The following is a 20909-nucleotide window of genomic DNA, read 5'->3' on the forward strand; positions in this document are numbered from 1 at the left end:
TATTCTTGCTCAATTAAGCTCCCGGTTCATACCTCCTGTAGAACCTTTTTCCGCGAAACATTTACTATAGAAAAAGTTCCTGCATTTTCGCCTTTTTAGGTTTAGGGGAGAACACATCCCATATAAGCTGTGCTGGCTGGGATTCGGGGTTTTGGATTGTATTTACAACATGCTTTGGTTTGGTGTATTGGGTTCAACGTTTATGAGTTTGACATGGTTTATGGGGTTTAGCATGGATATGTGATGGAGCAGAACCTGAAGTGGGGGCTTGCCCGATACAATGTCTTTGCATAAGTGTAGCCGCAGCTAAGTTGTGCCCTAGGGAGGGTGCAGAGGCTTTCCAGTTTTGCTTGAACAACTGACAAGAGGCGTGGGACTAATCACATGCATCACGTAGCCAGTCATTTCTAAAGAAATTTTGGAAAATGCATTATTAGACTTGTCGCAATTTTTATGCCTGCGGACAATCTACAAGAGCACCAAAGGCCAAACCTTTGTGAGTGCAGCCATTTAAGCCACGCTAGGGTCCTTGCTTAACGTGGCGAGGCTGTGGCACTCAAGGAGGCAGGGTAACTTGTAGTCGAGCCGATATCACCGGCGCTGGCTGGGGTGGCAGAGCGCGGAAGCGGCACAACACCAGCGCGTTTAGCAGTCGCGCGCCTCTGGACGCGCTCGTGGGCCCGGCGCATGGATTGTTGGCCGCGGTAGACTGTTCTGCACGGAAACGTATGCTCTTTAGGAAGATGCGCCATTTTTGCAGCGGTGGCTTCTTATCGAAGACATCCGCCAAAACTCACCATTTGGATTCCCGCATTGCCTAAGCTTAGAGGCGCGCAACCTTGCACTAGAATCACTGAAAAAAATTGACTCTGCACAACGAACCACCACGGATGTTATGGGGAGGAGGGTGAAAACCATGATCAGACGTACACGTATCCAATTCGATTCAATTCAATGTTTATTTTTTCCAGAAAGTGCTTGGAGGGTCTCCTTGGCTAAAAGCTGCTCCTGCAGCTTGACTGAGGCCAAGAAGACCTACGCCTCGCGCAAAAAAAGTTACAGTGGGCCTTTAAGGTCCTTACTTGCAGTCAATGCGAAAGCATCTTTTGACCTTAAGACTTTAACCTTAAAGGGATTTAACCTAAAGGTGTTTACTACAAGAGCCCTTACTACGAAAGCCTTTGACCAGAGGCCTTCATTCGGAAGGTATTTACCTTGAAGGCTTTAACCCTTCAAGGTATTAGCTATTGCTAGTGTCATTAATGACCGTCATCATTATTTAGTAATATCATTTATCATTACGAAACTGCCACTATCACTGCCACTGAATATAACAATCATTCACTATCACTAACTGCTACTGTTTCGTCTAATGTCTGGTCTAATGTCTGGTCTAATGCCTAGTGGTAACAGTCCTGCTGTGGGTGGACAGTGCTGTGATAGTAGGGACTACGGAAAAGATGGAAGGAACAGATATTTCAAACAATTCAGAAATGTTATGGTAGCTGCAGCTAAATTTAGCGATTCACACAACGAGCTTAAATGTAATTTATTTACATTTCACTGAAGTGTTTCCAGAAAAAAACGCCAACGAATGGTAAAATGTGTAATATTAGGTTTTTTACTAAAACATTTTCGCATGTGACTCACGGGATCATTTCTCCAGATATATTACTGATTCCACTTCGGCCTAAGGCCAACGAATGGCTGCATAATAGCAATCCAATTTTTTTCAGTGTCTAGTTCGAACAAACTACGCGGCCGACAGAAACAACGTATGGGTGAACACAACGAAAGAGGTATGTTTTAGAAAAAAATTCAAATGGACACCTAATTGAATTATTTTTTGGCAATGTGGCAGCATTAGAAGCTGGTGAATACCTTACCAAATCGGACGTCACTTTCCATTTCGTGACGTCACTTACCTCCAGCCAATAGGAATTTTCCGGTGTTGCGAAGTCGCCTCCCTCCATCCAGTGAAGGAATTTTACAGGTGCCAGGGCATTTCTGCCCTATTGGACTTCTCGCATTAATGAACTGTTTATCAGTACTAAGGGACGCGCTTGCTGTGATTGAATATCACTTTAAAGTCAGCTAAAAATGCAATGAAGGTGCAAAAAATAGGAAATATAACGGAGAATCGTGAGCGTCAGAATCTCGAACGCCCAGCTTTGCGATAACTACGAACGCGTACAATACACGCCGCTGGTAAATCGCACGCACTTGTAGTACTTGTCGTATATCTTGGTGAGCGCCTTGATCTGCGACCGCACGGAGCCGGCGAGCGAGGACAGGAGCAGGATGAACAGGGTCAGGAGGATGAGGGCCGCCAGTATCTCGAAGTTGTGGGCTCGCAAGGTCTGGAACATGGCGTCTGCGCACCCCCGCAGGTATATGACCTGCTCGCTTGCGGTCAGGTTGAAGCGACTTAATTTACGGGCAGCATGACGTACGCTCTGCAAAGGTACTAGGTTAAAGATGTCGCTTAACGGAGCTCGCTGAGTAGGTAGAAGACCCGGCGGCCCGCGATTAGCTGAGACACCTCAGACGGGCCAACTTTTTGTAGCTTTCTAGAGCGCCTCTACAAGGCATTTAAACTCAAAAGCTTCTTAGTCATCATCAGCCTCTCCTCCAAAAGCTGGCTCAAGTCTACTGGAGGACAAAAGCGTCCCACATCTACCTCCTATAAACCCTTGCAGCGCTTACCCCGACCCACCCCATCCATATGGACTTCCGTATCTTTTTGAAACTTGAGGCACATAAATAAAAGCTGCACTACATAATGGTGGTCACTTTCAAAAATGAGTCACCGACTACCCAAGTTTCTGAAAATAACAAAAATAATTGGTTTTGGGGGAACGGAAATGGCGCAGTATCTGTCTCATATATCGTTCGACACCTGAACCGCGCCGTAAGGAACGGATAAAGGAGGGAGTGACAGAAGAAAGGAAGAGGTGCCGTAGTGGAGGGCTCCGGAATAATTTCGACCACCTGGGGATCTTTAACGTGCACTGACATCGCACAGCACACGGGCGCCTTAGCGTTTTTCCTCTGGAGTCCTCCACTACGGCACCTCTTTCTTCCTTTCTTCTTTCACTCCCTCCTTTATCCCTTCTCTTGCGGCGCGGTTCAGGTGTCCAACGATATATGAGACAGATACTGCGCCATTTCCTTTCCCCCAAAACCAATTATTATTATTATTTTCAGAAACTTGGGTATTCGGTGACTCATCTTTGAAAGTGACCACCATCATGAAGTGCAGCTTTTATGTATGTGCCTCAAATCTCAAAAAGATATGGAAGTCTATATGGATGAAATTTGGTTTTTGAGGAAAAGAAATGGCTCAGTATCTGTCTCACATATCTGTGGACACCCGAACCGCACCGTATGGGTGGAGAGATAAAGGAGGGAGTGAAGGAAGAAAGGGAGAAAGAAATGCCGCAGTAGAGGGCTCCGGAATAATTTCGACCACCTGGGGGTCTTTAACGAGCACTGACATCGCAGAGCACACGGGCGCCTTTTGCACTTCGCCTCCATCGAAACGTAGCCGCCGCGGTCGGGTTCGAACCCGGGAACTCCAGATCAGTAGCCGAGCGCCCTAACTACTGAGCCACCGCGGCGGGTCTCAGTGCACGTTAAAGATCCCCAGGCGGTCGAAATTATTCCGGAGCCCTCCACTACGGCACCTCATCCTTTCTTCTGTCACTCCCTCCTTTATCCGTTCCCTTACGGCGCGGTTCAGGTGTCTAACGATATATGAGACAGATACTGCGCCATTTCCTTTCCCCCAAAACCAATTATTATTATTACCAATTTTCAGTTTTTTTCTTTCTTTCCTTGACTCCTTTATCCCTTCCTTTACGGCGCTGTTCGGGTGTCCACCGAGATATGTGAGACGGTTACTGTGCTTTGCGCGCTCGCCGCGCCATCTGGCATCACGTCACATGGCACGGCTCGCCACCGCCGCCATTTGGTATGACGTCAGGCCACGTTCCTGGTCGTTGCGCTCGCCTCCGCTCGCTTCACCAGCTGCGTCGCATGCCTGTTAAGTCGGAAAATTGAAAAGGAGAGCTCGCGTGCGCCGCAACCACAGTTGTGTAGTCTGTAATGCGACAACATGCCTAGACAACCAGTCTAACCTGGACTTGCAATCAAGATTAACCAAGGCTAGCCATGCTATGCTTTAGCTTTCGCTACGTAATTCTTGCATAGCCGAGCTAAGCCACTGCCAATTTGTTTTAGAACGACTATGCGTTCGTAAGTTATGGTGGGGACTAAAGGTCATGATGATATGTGAATGCGGAAGCACATGCTGAATACATATTCTTTTAACTAAAGGCCTTTACCATGAAGGCCTTTCACCTGAAGGCCTTCAACCTAAATTATTTTACCCGGAAGGCGGTTACCCTGAAAGCCTTCAGCCTAAAGGCCTTTAGCTTACAGGCCTTTAGCCTGCATGCCTTTGACATAAAGGCCTTCACCCGGAAGGCCTTTGATCAAAAGGTCTTTACCCCCATTGTCATTAATAACCCTCATCATTATCCATAACATCCCTTATCATTCCTAACTACCATTACGACTATAACTATCGCTGTCACTACCTATTCCTATCACAGTTACTGTCTGGGCTAATGTCTTTGCTACAGTGACTATGATCATTCATTACTACTTTATGGTCTACTGCTGATGGCATGCGTGGCAATAATAAAATCATGATGTTTCGGTATCGTTTTTCTTGGTCAACGCCTGCGGTTTCGTCGCTGATGAGGTTTACTGTAATGCTTTCGCATGAGTAAACTCCATTTAGGACTGCATTATTTCACAAAAACGATTTCTTTCTTGCAATAATTACGAGACGGAGAACTTTTGTGCTCACTAGCATTCCCCAGGGCTTGGTTGGTACGTTTGGTTTTCTATTTCAAGTACTTGATATTGAGAAAGCTTTTCACGTAAAAATCATGTCTGCAGACGGCCATCTACTGTGCTCTTGAGTACAAAGTGGGGTGGACGAAGTATTGTCAAATAATAAATTCAGAACGCTGCTGGCTTGCGCGAGGATTCGCATATTTCGGTTAAATTTAAAAAAAAATTATGTACCTTACTCACCTGAAAAATTAGGTGGTTTAATTACTGCGCTCAAAGATATTGTATGTCTGAAAAAAGTTAATGCTAAGCCTTGGACTTATAACTCACAACATCAAGTATTGTCAAATTCGTAAAGTTAGCAATAATTACCGGCGAAATTGTTTTTACATTAAAACTGCCGACAGGTTCCTTTAGCTTTGTAGATGATAACGCTATCGTAGGCAGAGTCCTGGATATGCAGCAGTTATCCGCGGCCCTTTCATAAAAACTAAGATAAAAGAACTTGAAAAGGCACAGGAAAAGACTGTTCGGGATATGTATAGCAGCTTCAGGCTAACTTCGGTAGCAAAATTCTTAATACCAGCTATATCGCCTGCACTAGCACAACGTTTTCGAGCTCCTTAAGTGAAATTAGCTTTTAAATTCGCGTTGAGATTGTTGTTATTTCTCATATAACTTTCCTCTAGACTTGTCACCATGGAGAAGCGTCAAAAGCCAGTGACGCGGTTCAACGTAAAAAAATGCAGAACAACGCTAATGAAAAATCCATCCCCACAGGAGGAGCTGCGAGGCGGCGACAGTATCGTCATTGCTAGCGGAGAGGATAAGCATACTGCCAGGTGGTAGGATGATGTGATAGATTAGACAGACAGACAGATAGATAGATAGATAGATAGATAAATAGATCGATAGATAAATAGATAGATAAATAGATAAATAGACAAATAGATAGATAGATAGATAGATAGATAGATAGATAGATAGATAGATAGATAGATAGATAGATAGATAGTGTTGTATCCCGTACCGTTGGGGAACTGCCGGTCCGACTCCCGGAGCAGCCGGAGCACCACCACGTCAAGCACCCGCCACGTACATACTTCGACCAACTCCCCCTTTTATTCCATTTCAATGATGAATATATATACAGATGTGCGAGTCAGCTGACCAGATAGGGCGCATGCCTAGCGCCACCTAGTTTATACAAACATAACTACAGAATACAATACCACATTATTCCCCCTCAAAAGAGTTAGCAACTAACACTGGAAAAACACAATAAACACTCAATGTCTTTCATAGTCTTTAAACCACACTGGTGGTCTTCTTTGTCTCGTCGAATGCCTCAGTCCTGGAACGTCCCTTTCAACTGGCGTCTGAACAGATGGCTGCTGGGGTGGGTCGTGGTTCTCCTGCTGTGGTTCGCCAAGTGGTTTTGCTGATTCAGGCGAACAACTTTTCGGAACTGTAGGTGGTGGAACTGGTTGGGGGCAAGGTACCAGCCGACTCCGATTCCATGTGCGGCCATCATTGAGCTTGTAGGTATCTTGACCACATTGGTCCACAATGGTGAATGGACTCGAGTAGCTCAGAGCGCCCTTAGGCACGTGACCAGGCAACTTGACTCTCACCGGTTGACCTGTTGTTAATGGAGAGTACTTTGCAGCTCGTCGACGGTCAGTGTAAGTCTTACTTGCTTGTTGCCTTTGTGCTACTCTGCTGTGGATGGACTTCATCGCTGCCTGCGGATCTTGAAAAAAACTCTTTACCTGGCGCTCCTACAAGATCAAGTTTTGTTCTGGGATGACGGCCGTGAAGAAGGACGGAAGGCTTCACTCCTGTGGTCGCATGCGGTGTGAAACGGTAGACTCCCAGGTATTCGGTGATAGCTTCCTTCAAAGGCCGATGTTCTTGTGCGCAGACTTGAACGTACTCTTTGAGTACTCGATTAAACCTCTCTACCTGCCCGTTAGCTTGCGGATGATAGACTGCCGAATACGTATGAGCGATGCCACGTTCTTTGAGGAAACTGTCAAACTCCAAGGCTGTAAACTGAGCACCATGATCACTCACAATCTCGTCTGGATATCCTTCCCTGCTGAAGATGCTTCGCAGAAAGGAGATGACTGTTGCAGTTGTCACCCTTGCTGAGAAACAAACCTCAGGCCACTTGCTGTAGTAATCGATGGCTGTAATGGCAAAACGGCAATCTGCCGGCACTTCGGAAAAAGGGCCCACAATATCGATGCCTAGCTTCTGCCATGGTGCAGATGGGAATGCAACTGGCTGCAGAGGTGGTGTCACGGGTTTTGCAGACTTGTCAACAGATTGGCATACCGCGCAGGATGCAATGAATTGTTCTACTTGCTTGCACATAGCAGGCCACCAGTATTGCTCACGCAGTCGCTGCTTTGTCCTCGTTATTCCCGGATGAGACTCGTGGGCTGCGTCAAGAAGCCGTGCTACGAGGGACGAAGGTACTACAAATTTGTCACCACGAAGCAGGAGGTCTCCAACGACTGAGAGCTCAGTTTGCACCCGGTAGAACGGAACTGCTTCGGCAGGCAACATCTTCACTGCGGGCCATGCCGATGTCACCCACTGTATAACCTGCTGCAGCAACGGGTCCTGCATCGTTTCAATGACAAACTCTTCATGAGTAATGCATGTTGAGACAACACAAACAGTCTCTTCTTCCTCTTCCTCCACACGACCTGGAAGGGGCATCCTTGAAAGAGCATCAGCAACAGTATTCTTGTCACCCTTGTGAAATTCAATCGTGAAGTTGTATGCCAACAGCCTGGCGTGCCACCTCGCAATCCGGAACGGCCGGCGACCTACTCCCTTTGTACTAAGGAGTGTGACCAGAGCCTGGTGATCGGTGCGTAATATGAATGAACGACCCCAAAGGTACACTCTCCAATATTCGCATGCCCACAAGCAAGCAAGGGCTTCCAATTCCCCTACAGAATACTTCTGTTCCTGTGAAGTAAGCCTGCGAGAAGCAAAAGCAATCGTCACCAGTTCATCATTCCTTGTCTGTTGCAACACTGCTCCCAAGCCAATGGATGAGGCATCCGTAGTGACAATAATGTCACCCGCAGGATCAAATAGCTGTAAACATCTTGTGGCCAGGGAACATTTCAGTTGCTCGAAACAAGCTTGTCTTGCAGGGTTCCATGTGAATGTGGCATTCTTACGTAGCAACTCTCGAAGAGGCTCGACAACCACCGCATAGTCAGGTATAAATTTGGCGTAGTAGCCTACCATGCCCAAGAATGAGCGCAGAGTACCGACATTTGTTGGGGCTGGCACAGCCTTGATGGCGTCAATGTTACTTTGTAAAGGGCGTATTCCCTTGTGACTGATCCTGTGACCAAGGAAGTCGACTTCTTGCACATTAAAAATGCATTTGTCATTCAACTTCAATCCAGCCTTTGCAATCAAGTGCAAAACTTGTTTCAAATTCTTGAAGTGCTCTTCACGTGTGCTTCCGTACACAATGACATCATCTATGTAGCACAAAGTGTTTTTGCAGTTCTGCAAAATAGTGGCCATCATTTTCTGAAACGCAGACGGTGCTGATGCAAGACCGAAACAGACGCGCTTGAATCTGTACAGTCCACTATCGGTTATGAAGGTAGTCAGTTCCCTGCTTTCAGGGCTTAGCAGAACTTGGTGATATGCAGCTGCTAAATCAATCTTTGAAAAGTAATTTGCGCCATGAAGTTTGTGCAATATTTCTTCCGTGTGCGGCAGTGGAAATTTGTCAACGACAATCGCTTTGTTTGGTTCGCGCAGATCGACACAAATTCTTATCTTGCCGTTTTTCTTTGCTACTACTACGATTGGAGACACCCATTCAGACGTGTCAATCTTTTCTATGACATCTTCTTGCTCAAGGCGCTGCAGCTCTTCGCGTACTCGGTCTCGCATTGAAAATGGCAAACGCCGCAACTTAGCAACAACAGGCGTGATTCCTTCTCTTATCTTGACCTTATGGACAAAATTTGTTGCAAGCCCTAACTTGCCATCAAACAAGTGCGGAAACTGGCAAAACAGTTCACGGTCAAGGCCTTCTGGCGCTTGCGTAATATGGGTGCATTGCAATGACGTACCGTTGATTCGCAGACGCAGCGTTTCGACAGCGTCGATGCCGAGAATGTCAGTACCGTCCTTGACGACGTAGAAGAGAATGTCGGCCTGCCGATCCTGGAAGATGACTGGCGCCGTGAAACACCCCTCGATGGTTATTCTGCGGCGAGAGAAATCGTAGAGTGACGCTGATGTTGGCTGCAAAGGGAAGCGTTTCAACCTTGAATACGTGGCGTTCGACAGAATGGAGACAGCAGAACCCGTGTCTACGAGGAAACGTATAGGAACATCTTGTACGAAGACTTCTGTGTGTATCCCTCCTTTGCACTGCCGGTCGAGAAGCAACACGTTGAGATCGCCGGATGCACTGCAGGTGTCGACTTCTCGGACAGCAAGGGCCCTTTCGTCAGGCATGCCGCTTCTACAGAAACGCTGAAAATGTCCTCGTTTGCCACATTTGCTGCAAGTTTTACCCCGCGCCTTGCATGTCTTGGAATCTGCAAGATGCCCTGAAGACCCGCAACGGAAACAGGACTTCGGCTGCTGCGAACGCGGTAACTGCGTTTCTGAGCGGCATGGCATCCGATGTTTTTCGACCTTTTGAACGCTCGCAGCCGATGACTGCAGCTCAAGTGAGTATTTCGTGGCTTCTTCGATACTGTTTGCAATAGCCAGTGCGCGTTCAAGAGTGAGCGAAGTGCCTTCAAGCAGTAAGCGTTCCCGAAGAACAGGGTTGCACGTTTTCGCTACAAGTTGGTCACGAATAAAATCGTCAGCCTGCTTACCGAAGTCGCAACTTAATGCCAGCTCACGCAACGCCGTGACGAACGCTGTTGCAGTCTCCCCGGGCAGTTGGGTGCGTTGTCCGAACCGATGCCGCTCCACGACGACGTTCGTTTTAGAAGTGAAGTAAGCGTCCAACGTAGCCACCGCTGCATCGTACTCGTCGCTCGTACCGCTTCCTTCCTTTCCTTCTGTAGGCGGCGTCGACGATTTCTCCTCCGGCAACGCGTAGTACAAGCGTTGGCCTTCCACACCCAAACAGTGTAGCAGCAAAGCTTTACGGCGCGCAGGTGGGTGAGCGTCGCTCCCGGACGCCAGGAGATAGTTCTTGAAAAGGCGGTGCCACTGCGTCCAAGGAATGGCGGGCTTCCCGGGCGTCGGCAGGAACTCGGGCGGTTGATGCAGGCTCATTGCTTCCGCGTTCGGTTACTTCACCACTCGTCGCCAACTGTTGTATCCCGTACCGTTGGGGAACTGCCGGTCCGACTCCCGGAGCAGCCGGAGCACCACCACGTCAAGCACCCGCCACGTACATACTTCGACCAACTCCCCCTTTTATTCCAGTTCAATGATGAATATATATACAGATGTGCGAGTCAGCTGACCAGATAGGGCGCATGCCTAGCGCCACCTAGTTTATACAAACATAACTACAGAATACAATACCACAGATAGATAGATAGATAGATAGATAGATAGATAGATAGATAGATAGATAGATAGATAGATAGATAGATAGATAGATAGATAGATAGATAGATAGATAGATAGATAGATAGATAGATAGATAGATAGATAGATAGATAGATGCTACAAAATCTTGAGTCGCCAGCGGCATTCGTGCCCATGGCGGCAGGAACAGAACAGCTGCTCTGTCAACTGCATCGGGCCACTAGCCATCGCAGCAGCCAAAAATCTTGTGTCTTTAACTGCCGATCTCTCTAGCTCTGCTCTGGATTTTGTTTCATCAAATTTCATCCGTGCGCAAAGGAACAAGAACCGCTATCGCATTGTTCTGTTAAGGTGACTTAAAAGGCAGCTCATTTGAGAGCGTTAGCTCTACTCGCGTTTCGGGTTTCAGCGTCATGCGTTACAACGCAAATCGTAACCCAGTTATTGCCATGGTAACCGAGGTGGTTCCAGATGATGTCATAGAATTCAGCGGTTCGTGCAGATAGACTTACTAGCTAAGTAAGAGCCTAGCTTGCGGCAGGGATTCGAACCGGCGACCTACGTACCACAATTCACGTTTTTACGAATCTTAATGTGAACATTGCGGCTCAGCCGTTGGTCTGAGACAGTTCGGGGTGGTGGCAACGATTTCATGTTTTGTGCAGCGTAAACGTCCTAGTTCGGTTGAAATCTATCTCGCGGCAGGGATTCGAACCGGCGACCACTGTTCGGTGTGTTAACGCTCGCTGCCTCGGTGTAGGCTCATTTTTTTTTTTGTAACTGCTAGCCAAAACCCTCGCACCTGCCAAGCGTCTCTCTCCGCCATTTGCAGCACTCCTCGTCCGCAGAGTCTGCTGTGTGCCAGAAGAGGTCCGGAAGGCTCCTTGGTGCCGTACTTGCTTACACTTTCCTGGGCCTGGTTTGAGGTGTATGCCCTGCAGCACGAGTACGGTACGCTGCACCTTTCCGCGCTGGGGTTGCTCTTGTTGCAGGCGAAATATGGGTTGGCGTCCCAGTCTCGGTAGCCGTCTGTGGACATGCCGCAGCATTGCAAGGTCTTCTGCAGGTAGTCGATGACCTACATACCAAGTGGCGTCCATTGGTGCGTGAAGTACTGTACGCGTGTAAGTTTAATGTGAGTTTCTGAACTACTCCTTTGTATTTAAAAAATTCTGACGGCACTTACGTCTGCTTACGTGTAGGAATGCGAAAGCATGAAACTTTCTAGAACGCGGGTTGTTTTCCACGCCGCCCGTACGTGCTCTATGTATTTATCTATCTATATATGTATTTTTTATTCTGTTTCATAGTTTTGAATTTTATTTATTTTAGCTTTCACGTCCAGGTGCTAGCTATGTCGACGCCCATGGCTGTTTTACATCCAGGTGCTATGTCGATGTCCATGGCTATTGTGACGTCAAAGTGTAATGTTCGCGCTTTCCAACAGCAAGATCTCATCACTCAATACCTAATACCAGAAGCTTTTGCACATTTATCTTAACCGAACGACGTAATCGTGCGGAGAAAGTTTTGCTGGCACGAATCACGGGATATAACCATCTTATGCTTTCGCATTAATAATTAGCAGCCGCCTGTCTATTTGTGCATGTGCTATTTTCAAAGTGTATTATAAAGTACAGCCCCTCTGTTCCCCGTGTCTTCCGTCCTTCCACCGTCTGGTTGCATGCTACACGTCCTCACCCAAATAAACATGTGCTTCAAAGAAGCGAGGTTGAAGAGAAGGAAACTGACTTTACTGGCGGACAGCTGTTTGACGTCTGGAAATACCCACAGAAAGGCGTAAAGTCGAATTCTTGTCACTTTTCGTTCTACATGACAAAGACAAAACGTGTGGAGACAGCCTCCAACATCTCTTTTTCGCAACATCTCTTTATGTATGCCATAGTCGATGATTTCAGCGCTTTGTCATTGGCAGGCGGCGCCTCTGTCCTTAGACAATGTTAGCAAACAATTGCTGGATCTGCTTTTTTGTTTAAATTAAAAATATAGCGGCACAATATAATTAAGAGAAAAAATTAGGGATTACGAGGAAGCATTTGACTCAGTGGAAAATTCAGCAGTCATGCAGACGTTGCGTAAGCAGGGTGTAGAAGTGCCATGCGTGAAAATACTGGAAGAGGTCTGCAGCAGCTGCACAGCTACCATAGTCCTCCATAGAGTCAGCAATAAAATTCCTATAAGAAAGGGCGTCAGGCAGGGAGACACGATCTCGCCAATGCTATTGACCACCTTTTCACAGGAGGTATTCCGAGACCTGGATTGGGAACAATTGCGAATAATAGCTAATTAATGAAGGATAACTAAGTAACTTGCAATTCGCTAATGACATTGCCTTGCTAAATCACTCTGGAGATAAGCTGCAAAGCATGATTAATGAGTTAGACAGGCAGAGTAGAACGGTAGATCTTAAAATTAACACGTAGAAAACGAAAGTAATGTTCAACAGTCTAGCAAGGGAACGGCAGTTTACAATTGGTAGCGAGGTGCTGTAAGTGGTAAAGGAATACGCCCAGGTAGTGAGAGCTGATCCGGATCATGAGTGGGAAGTAACTAGAATAAGAATGAGGTGGAGCGCATATGGCAGGTTCTCTCAGATCTGGAATGTAAGTTTACCAATATCGCTCGAGAGAAAAGTATACAGCAGCTGTATCTTACTTGTACTGACCTAGGGGCTGAAACGTGGAGGCTAACAAAAAGGATTCAACTCATGTTAAGGACAACGCAGCGAGCTATGGAAATAAAAATGATAGACGTAGCGTTTAGAGATCGGAAGCAGGCAAAGTGGGTGAGTAAACAGACACGGATTAATGACATCCGAGTCGAAATCAAGAGGAAGAAATGGGCTTGGTTTATGGTTTATGGAGGTTTAAAGTCCTAAAGCGACTCAAGCTATGAGAGACGCCGAAGTGAAGGGCTCCGGAAATTTCGACCACCTGGGGTTCTTTAATCTGCTCAGGGCATTTAATGCGAAGGCAAGAAACCCGCTGGTCCTAGAAGGTAACGTAGTGGGTTCCAAAAGAAGGCAGGCGTAGCAGGGGGCGGCTGAACATGAGGTGGGCGGATAAAATTAATTTAGATGGGATACGGCGGCGTCAGCTGGCAAAGTATGGAGGGCTAACTGGAGAGACATGGGGGAGGGCTTTGCCCTGTAGTGGGCGTAGTCAGGCTGATGCTGCTTATATTTTTTTGCGGAAATTATGGGTGAATATAACCGTCAGCTGCTCGAATCTTCACACTGGGTACTGAATGAAAACATGTCATTTCCTGTCTCATCGAGCGTCTCTGTAGGATTATGATTGAATTTTTGGGAACCAAAGCCAGTTTCACCAAGGAGTGTTGTGGCTTTGTTGCCAGCACGGATGGATTGCAGCCGCAATTGGCCACGTGCATTAAATCCCAGAGATGTGGGGTACCAGGCAAGGGGAAAGCTGGCGCCCATCGAAAGCCGGCGGGTACCCGGCGGCACTGGTGATTTATTCCCAAGAGCCGCCGCTGTGGCTGAGTGGTTATGGCGCTCGGCTGCTGGCCCGAAAGACGCGGGTTCGATCCCGGCCGTGGCGTCGAATTTCGATGGAGGCGAAATTCTAGAGGCCCGTGTACTGTGCGATGTCAGTGCACGTTAAAGAACCCCAGGTGGTCGAAATTTCCGGAGCCCTTCACTACGGCGTCTCTCATAGCCTGAGTCGCTTTGGGACGTTAAACCCCCCATATACCATATGCCATTTATTTCCAAGAGACTGAAATCACCAGGCGACTGCTGCGCTGTCTTAACAGGCAATGTTAAGCTGCTCGCCTTTTTTTCTCAAGACTCAAGTGCGTACAGTGGGAAACGAACATCCTACAGCAAGAAGACACAATTCATATGAAATCGCTTCGTGCACATTGAATGGTTCTGCACTCAGTGATTTCATCGAACAATTTACCCAATTATGGCGCATGTCTCACCCGCAGCGGGTAACGCACGCTTGCCTGATGGTAGTCTGCCTTGTCTCTGTAGTGAACGACGAAGTCCTCGGTGACGTGCGTTGTGAGGATGCTTCGAGCCATGAAGGGAATCGCGGCGACCAGCAGAGCAGCAAAGAGGGCCAGGGCCGCAATGCCGGTCATCACGATGGTGTAGGCTTTGAGCAGGCAGATGTTCTGCCGGAGTGCGCCCAGGAGTCCGACCGTACCCGTGATGAAGAGCGAGCCCGAGACAACCATGAGCACGGTTTCCAAATGCAGCAGCAGTGTGGCTAGCAGCGAGCTGCGCGCCGACGAGGGCACCTCGGTCTCGTCCTTTCCGAACGTGGCGTACAGGCTGGCCAAGAATGCCACGGCGGAACCTGTACCAATAGGGCAGTGTTGTCGATCAACATCACCGTTTATTGCTTCCCACTGAATATATTGCGGTGGCCTACAGGGCGCTGGGCATACTCCCATACTCGCTCAAGACGCTATTGTGGCCGCAGGGCAGTGCGCGCAAGCGAACCATGGTGAGCCTCTGTGCATTTTTCAAACAGACGGGCTTGACGTCCCGTCTGTTTTGCGCCAGGTAGTGACGCGCCGTGACCGAACGTTCCGCGTGCACTACCTAGGACGATTAACAGCTGGGCGCCCCACCCCAGCTGTAGTGCGCAAAGTGTTGTGCGCGTGTGTTTTATTTTTTCTTTCTTGACTGTACATGCGCACAACCCGGATAACTTTATTGTTACCCTTTGTAAATAGTGTATATATGACCACTCCCTATGTCCTTTCTTGCTGTCCCTTCACCTCTTTCATTTCACTTCTTCATACTGCCTGCTATCCTTTATTTCCGCTGCCACAGCTCAGGTGCCGCCGCCACAGTGATAGCAGATGCCGCGGTTAGCAAAAATCTTTTAACTTCCATTTTATTCTTATTTTAATAAACACTTACTGCTACATATATTGCGGCGAATCTTTGTAGTGTTTGTTCATTCTTTAAAGCTGCCGGCACGCCGCTTTATCGCTCTGTTTGGGATGGAAGACACGACCAGATTTATCTCGATTCATCCCATCCAGGCGGAGCCGATTCTACATTATTCCAGAATGGTGTGGTAACCATGCGCGCGTATCTCGAAAGTTCGCTATTAGCTTTAAATTTAGTGAACCTGAGAGCGGCTGGCATTCTGTTCGATGACCGCCGAGCACGCTTGTTGCAAGGCTACCGTCGAGTCACTCATTTCTTTGTGGGCGCAAGTAAGCGTATTAGAGTTTCATTTGGAAGGCTTTTCGCCGTATTCCTGCTAGCCGGACTGCCGTTACCACTACGTGACAGTGTATACGTACCTCTTTATAATTTCACTCTCAGGAGACAGGTGAAGAACACATCTGGGGCCACAGTTTGTAACGTGTCGCTACGTTTCCCTTCGGTTCTCTTTCACAGGTCGCTTGTCACGCCGTGGGGAAGAACGTCGCGTGGGTAGCGGCGAAGACGTGTCCACGATTTCACTTCTTGCGTAAACGAGCCCGACGCTCATCTCGCCCTGGCAGATCTGCGCCGACGACGATGACTGAAGGAACGTGACGAATACTTGATAGTGCTATCGTATTTTTGCGGAGATTACTTCCGTTCCTTGATAGAAACTGCGCGGTGAGTCTGGGACGAATTGGTGGAACATGGCACCGGTGGCGCGGCCGGACTGGTTGCAGTGGCCGTGAAGTGGGTGTCGGTGGCGCGGCATCTTGGCCGCTCGCGCCTGTGATATGTCGTTTACTTCTCCCCATCTTTTTCCTTTCGTCTATGAGGGACGTCGCAATAAGCAGTAAGGAAAACACAACGAAAGTTGCAAAATGCGCACCCTGAAACTAAACTTCGAAGCCATCCTTTTACCGTGCCTTATCATTAGTCAGCGCCTTCTCGGTTACCTGAGGTGACAAACTATATTCCTTATTTAGCTATCAAACTTGGCGCCACATGCGGTATAAAATAGCGAACAGGGCGTCAGTTATTGACGACATGAATGAGTACCGCATACTAGTCCCGGCTGCCTGATTAGGAAACTTTTTCTCTTGGCGCTGTTTAAAAGCAGCACTTGCCAATAAGCGTTGTTTTTTCAATGCTTTCTTTAGATTTTACAGACAGATAAAAGTCTTCTTCCTTTTAGGCTCGTGTGAGAAGAATTGTCATTTCCATGCTGGCGAGATGTGTCGAGATTGCGGTGGGAGAATCGGGACCATGCGCGACAGCGCTTCCGATGGTCCGGTCTACTGGCGGCATTGAAGGCGCATCATCCGGGAGGTTTCAAGTAATCCATATACTGCGGTCAAAAGCGAGGCGCACTCACTAAGTACACTTGAGATTTTGCGGTCTCCTGATATTACAGCGATAGGTTGAATTCTCATAAAAGAAAACAGAATTGGGCATGATAATCTGCTGGCGGACGATGTTTCACGGGCGTGCGTCAAGACCCTTGACCGTTCGCTGCGCTGAAGTGCCCGCATATTTTTTTAATGAATTAATATACACTTCGCGGCGTAATTCGCATTATAAAGTGAAATCCTGAAACGTCACCGTCAACGACATTTTCGAGCCTGTTTTCTGCAACTTTTCCCCACTATTGTAAAGAAGCATGCGTCAGAGATTTGAAATTGGCAGTATCGTGCGAGTCAGAGCAAACGTACCGACAATGAGGAGGAAGTTGCAGACGCAGAGAGGCAGGAGATAGATGGCGCTCACATCGTAGACGGTGGTGGTCGAGATCTCCTTCAGTTGTCCGCTCATGGGCGAGCTCTTGGGCGAGCGCGTGGACGCCTGCTGCCGCTTTCTAGCCGTCTGTGCCGGTGATGAAAGCGCGTAATCTGCAGCCTTAGCATAGCGAGGAGGGTGCGGGTACGACCTGAACGTTGCCCACTCAGGATATTGAGCAGCTGCGAACGGTCACGTTCATTAGGAATGACGTTGTATTGCCTATGACCAAGAGCGAAATGACATCACATGTTCTGATGAAAAATAATAAGCGTTGGGAATACCAACTAACGTTTAGAGCTGGACGAATTATTTTAGGGGAAAAAACTGCAGCTTTATTCCCAGAAAATGCTGGCAACCTAGGCCTATGTCACGTACTACAAGACATTGTTTTTGCGTTTCGATGGCCCGGCGCACGTTGCATCAGTGAATTTCATGAAAACCTTTTCTGTGTGTGTTCGAACCCGACCGCGGCGGCTGCGCCTTTATGGAGGAAAAACGCTAAGGCGCCCGTGTGCTGTGCGATGTCAGTGCACGTTAAAGATCCCCAGGTGGTCGAAATTATTCCGGAGCCCTCCACTACGGCACCCCTTTCTTCCTTTCTTCTTTCACTCCCTCTTTTATACCTTCCTTTACGGCGCAGTTCAGGTGTACAACGATATATGAGACAGATACTGCGCCATTTCCTTTCCCCGAAAACCAATTATTATTATTATTATTATTATTATATGCTAGAAGACTTGCGGCGGAAGACTTCGCCAGTGTTTTGCTCAGCTTGGGGTGTCAAACGAGAATAATTTGTTCTGTATAACCGCATTCTGTGAGCGCCAGATAAGGAGAGAATGAAATTTCACATGGGGCAGAATATTGCTTTGTAGTGTGGGACACATCAGATGACTCGCAGAGTCATATTTGGCTTGAAGTATGGCGTGTTGCGAGGCTAATAACTCGGCTTTCTGCATTCTGTAGATTGTTTTCCCTGAGTGATCTCGTGATCGTTATCCAATTGGTCCATGTGCGCAGTAGCTTGTGTGCTCGTCGGGTGGCCAGTGTTTCCCCTATTAATAACACTTAGCCAGGGAAGTGCGAAATCTCTGAGAGTTTCATAGTGCTCCAGCAATGAGATCCCAACTCGCCGATTTCGCCAGCGTCTGTCTGGCATCGCGGTTTGGTAATTTCGCCACTGTCTGCCTATCTGTCTGCGTGTCTGGCTAGCAGCCCGTCTAGGTCACAGGTGGGCCACATAAGGCACGTGACCTTCTGACGTCATCACAACGTACCCACCAGATTGTAATCAAACTGCCCACAGTGGCAGGTGGCTGTTCGCTTAATGATTGGTCGCAAAAGCTTGCTCAGGAAGAGCAATCTGGGTCTCACCCACCGGTGGCAGCACCTAATATAGCATCGCATTGCCACGTCGCTTAACCGCTACATCAAGGCACCTGAAGTGGTATAAGAATTACCTGCGATCTATGAATGTAAGACGTCAAGCATTCTTGAACAAAAAGTTTGAATATTGGAACGTTGAATTAAGGCCCTGTTATGAAAATTGTGAAGTTAATGGCCCATAATTTTTTTCCGTTAGCACCGAGTTATTAATATGACTGCCATAGAAAAGCAATGTGTAAGGTTTTAGAAGAAAGAAAAAACATTAACAGCAAAAAATTTACACCCTGCATAGGGGAGATCTGCAGATATATTGATCCTTACAGTGAACAGTGAAATCTTACGATATTGGAAAAGTTTGCGTTCAGAGATTGTTCCCCGTTTAATAATGCGTTTGTACAGAATTTTTGGGTACGTATGGAAATTAACCCATAACGCTATCGCGTCACAACCTTGAGCTGGAGGTTAAGTGCGCCGTGCTGTTTCAGTGCGCAAACACTAAGACCCCCACGCACCGATTTGGGCATTATTTGTCTGAAGCATGCCCGACCTTTTAAAGCGAGCCTACAATCGAAACCGAAACGGAAATGAACACTAAAGTACTAGAACCCATAAATGACATTTCGCCTAAGCACGCTGTATCCTCCGTCATTTTTCAGAGATATATAATTGGGGCGGACAGTATCTCTTAAACGTTGACTGAGTAGACCCTCGCGTCGTATTACATAGAGAATAAACAGCACCAGACATGTTTATAAGCTCCGCGTTATGTCGGAACCTTAAATTCCTCTAGTTACCACTTGTACAAAGATGATGTTCCTTGGGCGGGTACGAGAAATTAGGAAAATGTGGGTCCGGGAAGTAATCATCATCATCATCATCATCATCATCATCATCATCATCATCATCATCATCATCATCATCATCATCATCATCATCATCAGCCTGACTGCACTCACTGCAGGACAAAGGCCTCTCCCATGTCTCTCCAATTAACCCAGTCCTTTGCCAGCTGCGCCCATCCTATATGTCTGCAAACTTCCTAATCTCATCCGCCCACCTAACCTTCTGTCGCCCGCTGCTACGCTTACCTTGTCTTGAAATCCGCTCAGTAACCTTTAAGGGCCAGCGGTTATCTTGCCTTCGCATCACATGTCCTCCCCAAGCCCAATTCTTCCTCTTGACTTTTTATTCCTCTTGGTGCTGGACATATCGAGCGGCTTGTAGAGTGTGTTATCTTCTCTGTTATGGCCATGCTTGGCCCCAAAGTGCGTGCCTTCATGCGGGCGGGATGACGAGTGGCGAAGCACCCGCAGTCGCTTCTAGGCCTCCTTTAGAGGTGGAAGTATACTCAAGTTGCTTGTATAATCAAGTATACTCAAGTTGCTCAAGTTTTTGTTTTAATGAGAGCATAGGTAAGGACAACTCAGCGAGCTATGGAAAGAAAAATGCTAGGTGTAACGTTAAGAGACCGGAAGCGGGCAGAGTGGGCGAGGGAACAAACGCGGGTTAATGGCATTCTAGTCGAAATCAAGAGGAAGATATGGGCTTGGGCAGGGCATGCAATGCGAAGGCAAGATAACCACGCTCTGGTCCTTAAGGATAACGGTGTGGATTCCAAGAGAAGGCAAGTGTAACAGGGGGCGGCAAAGAGTTATGCCTTTGCCCTGCAGTGGGCGTAGTCAGGCTGATGATGATGAGAGCATAGTTGCGGTGAGTTCTCTAGATATGAGGTGAAGTCCACAGGTACATAGTCGGGCGTTCGCTAGCACGGTGGCAGCGCGTCGAGTAGTGCCATTCTTTCTAGCTCACCTTCTCTGGGCGAGAAATGGTGCAAGGGCGGGAAGTGCACCAGCCAAGTGAGTTTGCGACCCCGGTACAGGTGGCCTGACGTCACGAGTGGTTGCAGTTCTCCCTGCGATGCTCTCATGAGCTGGACCTCGCTGCAGTCACCGGCCGACATCGAGGACGCCCCGCAATGAATGAGCAAGAGCAGGCTCCGCAGCACTGGGTGCGAATTGTCCTAAAGAGGTCAAGGATACGGCCGCTGGGAAGGGGAGCTGCATGCGAGGACGACCGATTACATACAAGGGACAGCGACTTGAAGCGACGGTCGCATCTTTAACCAGCCTTCTTCTTCTTCTGTTCCTGCTGGAATGACATGGGATGAGAATGATGATCACTGCATGAATAGGTGAATGCACTGACGTTCGGCACTTTGGAAGAATTACAATAAATAATCTTTTTTCTTCGCAAAGTAAAAGCGAATATTGTTAAATTCGAGAAACGAACAAGTGATTGAATGCGCGTAAAAACTTGAGAGCAGAGTAATATCCAGTAGAAATGCCCAGAATAACGTGTTCAGCTGGTTGGCTTCGACATACTCATACTCATACAT

The 20909-nt window shown here is 47.7% G+C and overlaps 1 protein-coding gene across 3 annotated transcripts; it reads right to left on the minus strand.

Moving 5' to 3' along the window:
* Nucleotides 1-496: 496 nt before the first annotated feature.
* LOC144135195 (tetraspanin-33-like) lies at nt 497-20672 on the minus strand. Of its 3 annotated transcripts, none has more exons than XM_077667935.1 (7): nt 20600-20672; nt 20324-20518; nt 17062-17307; nt 14383-14762; nt 11219-11494; nt 2224-2399; nt 497-714 (listed from the first exon to the last, which is right to left on the minus strand). In XM_077667935.1, exons 1-7 carry the CDS (start codon nt 20628-20630, stop codon nt 534-536), a joined length of 1485 nt encoding a protein of 494 aa, XP_077524061.1. In that variant the 5' UTR covers nt 20631-20672; the 3' UTR covers nt 497-533. The 3 variants fall into 3 exon arrangements, 2 of the variants coding, with proteins under 2 accessions (XP_077524061.1, XP_077524062.1); XR_013315406.1 differs by having other exon boundaries at nt 582-714; nt 2224-2374; XM_077667936.1 differs by having other exon boundaries at nt 20324-20659.
* Between the last annotated feature and the right edge of the window lie 237 nt (nt 20673-20909).

This window comes from Amblyomma americanum, chromosome 5 (genome assembly GCF_052857255.1).
Source record: "Amblyomma americanum isolate KBUSLIRL-KWMA chromosome 5, ASM5285725v1, whole genome shotgun sequence".
Taxonomy (NCBI): Eukaryota; Metazoa; Arthropoda; class Arachnida; order Ixodida; family Ixodidae; genus Amblyomma; species Amblyomma americanum.